The sequence below is a fragment of the Octopus bimaculoides genome, chromosome 3 (assembly GCF_001194135.2).
Source record: "Octopus bimaculoides isolate UCB-OBI-ISO-001 chromosome 3, ASM119413v2, whole genome shotgun sequence".
NCBI classification, from domain to species: Eukaryota; Metazoa; Mollusca; class Cephalopoda; order Octopoda; family Octopodidae; genus Octopus; species Octopus bimaculoides.
This window is the reverse complement of record NC_068983.1, coordinates 101,002,838-101,005,986: the sequence shown is the minus strand read 5'-3', so window position 1 is coordinate 101,005,986 and position 3,149 is coordinate 101,002,838. Positions and strand designations below refer to the sequence as shown.

At 35.3% G+C, this 3,149-nt stretch overlaps 1 protein-coding gene across 1 annotated transcript in view; it reads right to left on the bottom strand.

Annotated features, from left to right (window-relative positions):
* Positions 1-2,754, bottom strand: part of LOC106870335 (uncharacterized) — a 10,636-nt gene extending 7,882 nt beyond the window's left edge. Inside the window, exon 1 of the mRNA XM_014916360.2 lies at positions 2,677-2,754. Within this exon, the coding sequence (XP_014771846.1) occupies positions 2,677-2,737 (61 nt within the window). The 5' untranslated portion in view covers positions 2,738-2,754. The remainder of the gene's footprint in view (positions 1-2,676) is intronic.
* Between the last annotated feature and the right edge of the window lie 395 nt (positions 2,755-3,149).

Below are 3,149 nucleotides of genomic sequence, written 5' to 3'. Positions count from 1 at the left end.
ATAATAATAATAATAATAATAATAATAATAATAATAATAATAATAATAATAATAATGGACTTTCCTGTCGTTAAATGACTATGATGGTTCTGTAATTTCTTTCTGGACAGCCAAACAAATGATTTGTTTATAGTGATCAAATGCTTGTGCACACATAAGCTCAGTCCCTACATCAAATTGACATTACGTGTACAGGTGCACGACGTGCCACATGTCAGATGGTGAAATGATCACAGAACAATGTGAAATGAAGTGTTTTGCTCAAGAATACAACACAGCACTCAGTCAAGGAATTGATTGAAACCACAATCTTGCAATTGTGAGTGCAACATCCTATGAGCTTCCGGACAGTTTCTGCTTACTTCTAAACCACACAGCCATCCCGCATTTATTAAGTACTAGCAAAAGCACCCGTCCTTCAGATGGTGTAATTTATTAGAATGGTGCACTCCTGTGGATGGTTTAAGTTGGATTAGCCTGCAGTTAGAAGTCATTTCAAGTTGATAAGTGTAAAATGTATAATTACCATTTCTGTTAGCAGTTTATGATATGGTATTAAGCAGCTTAAGTAATGAATAATTTTTTTTAACACAAATTTGGTAGTTAGTAATAAATGAAAGTCCATGAAATGGGATTGCAATTTCAGTAGGCATTAGGGATCCTATATCCTGAAGCATTTTGTATTGTGTACTTATTTTTATTGTAATGCCTGACGCAACCACATTGGAGCTTTTTTTTTCAATGAAAATCATGTATGATAAAGAAAAGCAAACATTTATAGCAAACACACAAATTGAATAATGGCACGTACAAAAATAAACGTCAGAGCATGCTTATGAATGAATAGCATGCATGAAGTAAGAAGTGTCATTGAAGGTAATGTACTGTTAAAAGCAATCAGGGAAATTAAGCAAAATATCGATGAAATGCTTGCAGGAAGTCTTATTGCTAATGACTACAGTTTAGTATAGATGTGAAAATTGCAGCAGAGGAATGACTACTGTAGGGCTGCTTTGTAGACAACATTTTTGGTTTTTCCTTCAGGAGCATAGATGAATAAGTTGTCTGGATGACCAACTCTGGAACAACTGACATAGAATTATCCATGTGAAAAGCACGATGTTCGAAGGTCCAATCTGACAACTTTCAGCAACTGACTTTGTGCTTTGTTAATAGTTATGGCAAAGCTGAGTTTGAGAAGGAACTGAAGTTTCTGCATATTGTAGGAGAAGTCTGTTGGAGTTAGCAGAAGTTTTGGAATGAAGAGGGTTTCGTTTTGGCTATGTCTGCAGTAAAATGTCATGGCACTTTGAGTCTTTGTATTTATTCCAAAGTGAATATGCATCTGTCAAGTTGCAGAAAACCAGCATTATTACAAAAAAGTGTTGGAGCTTGTGCAGAGAACAACACAGAGAGGTCTCTTTGAGTGCATTATCATATTGATCATCTGTATCCAAAAGTCCTCATTTGGAGCAGGCATCTTTGAAAGTGCTGCATAAGTGGCCGTCCACTGTGCAACGGTCGTCGAAGGAGGTTGGTCCTTTAATGAAATGAAGTAAGAACCCTAGATGGAAGCATTCTGAGTTCAAGGGGTGAACTGTGTAGATGCGTCCGATTGTGTCACTTTGTACATTGCTGGATCCAACAGCATAGACTGGCCTTGTTTTCGTCGTTGCCACTGGGAAGATGATTGATTCCATGTGGCACTTCAACATACAAAATAGACTTTGCAAAGAGGTCGATTTTGCATAGGTGAAAGAAGGCTGTGAGAGTGGTCTTTCGTGTGGCAACTATTTCTTGAATGAGGTTATCTTCTGTGAAGTAAATTCGCTGCATATTTTCCAAATGAACATTGAAATGAATCATACGAGGGTATCATTTGTGAATTTTTCTTGATGTGTGCATGAAATGTTTTGCAGAGCCTCTTGTTGTGGGATACGGGCCACCGATCGTCAACCAAAAAAGTGTAGTGAGGGATACAAATGTAAGGGAGGCGATCAATTTCTGAATGTTACTTCACAAAGAGTTACTGCCCTTGTCCACAATAATCATTGTACAACAGAAATGGAGGTTTTTCTGACCCTAGAAGCCGCATTACTTTATATTACTCCATAAGTGAAAACTCTAAAGAGTGTAGAACCATCTGTGGAACATAAGTGATGTATGTGCCAAGTGTGAATGAAATCGAATGAAAAATATTGATTTTAAGTAGGATCCAGTAAATGGCCTGTCACACACACACACACACACACACACAGACACACACAGACACACACACACACACACACACACACACACACACGCACACATTTTCCATCTTATATATTATAGATTTTAATAACATATGTTTCATAATATGATTACATACAGACCCTTTTATAATTTAATATCATCCCTAACAACCAGAGCATATTTTCTGCTGTCTAACACTCTCTGGCATTCAGATTTTTCTGTCAATTATAAAGCTAATTTATTAACATTGTTTTGAATTAATTATACATTATCTCATAGCTTTGAGAGTTCAGTAATGTGACTGTTGCATTTTTACAATGACATTGTAGTGTAGGTGTGAGAGATAAAATCTGGCTGGTTTGAACATAAAACATAAAATATTTGAGCTGGTTTTAATGTAAAAGGATTAAATAAAGTGGCTTCTTTGGCTTTTCTAATACTTACCAATGTGTTCATTGGTACCTAATAGACATAGTTGGCGATAATTACTTCGGTTCTTTTCCATCAGTTTTAGGTTTTCTTTCAAATATCTCTCTCTAAAAAGACAAAAGAACTTAAGTCAAAAAATTTTCAGCAGACAAGAATAATCAGTTTGACTGTTTAAACATTTCCAGTTATTGGATAAAAAGAAAACTTAATTTTAAAAAGACTACTATCAATTATTTTAACCCTTTAGCATTCAGATTACTTTGATGACTACAATGCTTATATATTCACACTGTTTTTGATTTAATCATGCATTATCTCGTGGCTTTGAGATTTCAATGATGTGATTTTTTATTTCTTAGAAGGATTTTGTAGAGTAGGTGTAAGAGATCAGATCTGGCCAGTTTCAAATAGGATATTTGGGCTGGATGTTTCCAAACAAGATGCTAAAGGGTTTAAAAAAACACAAAATAAGTAAACACACATATACA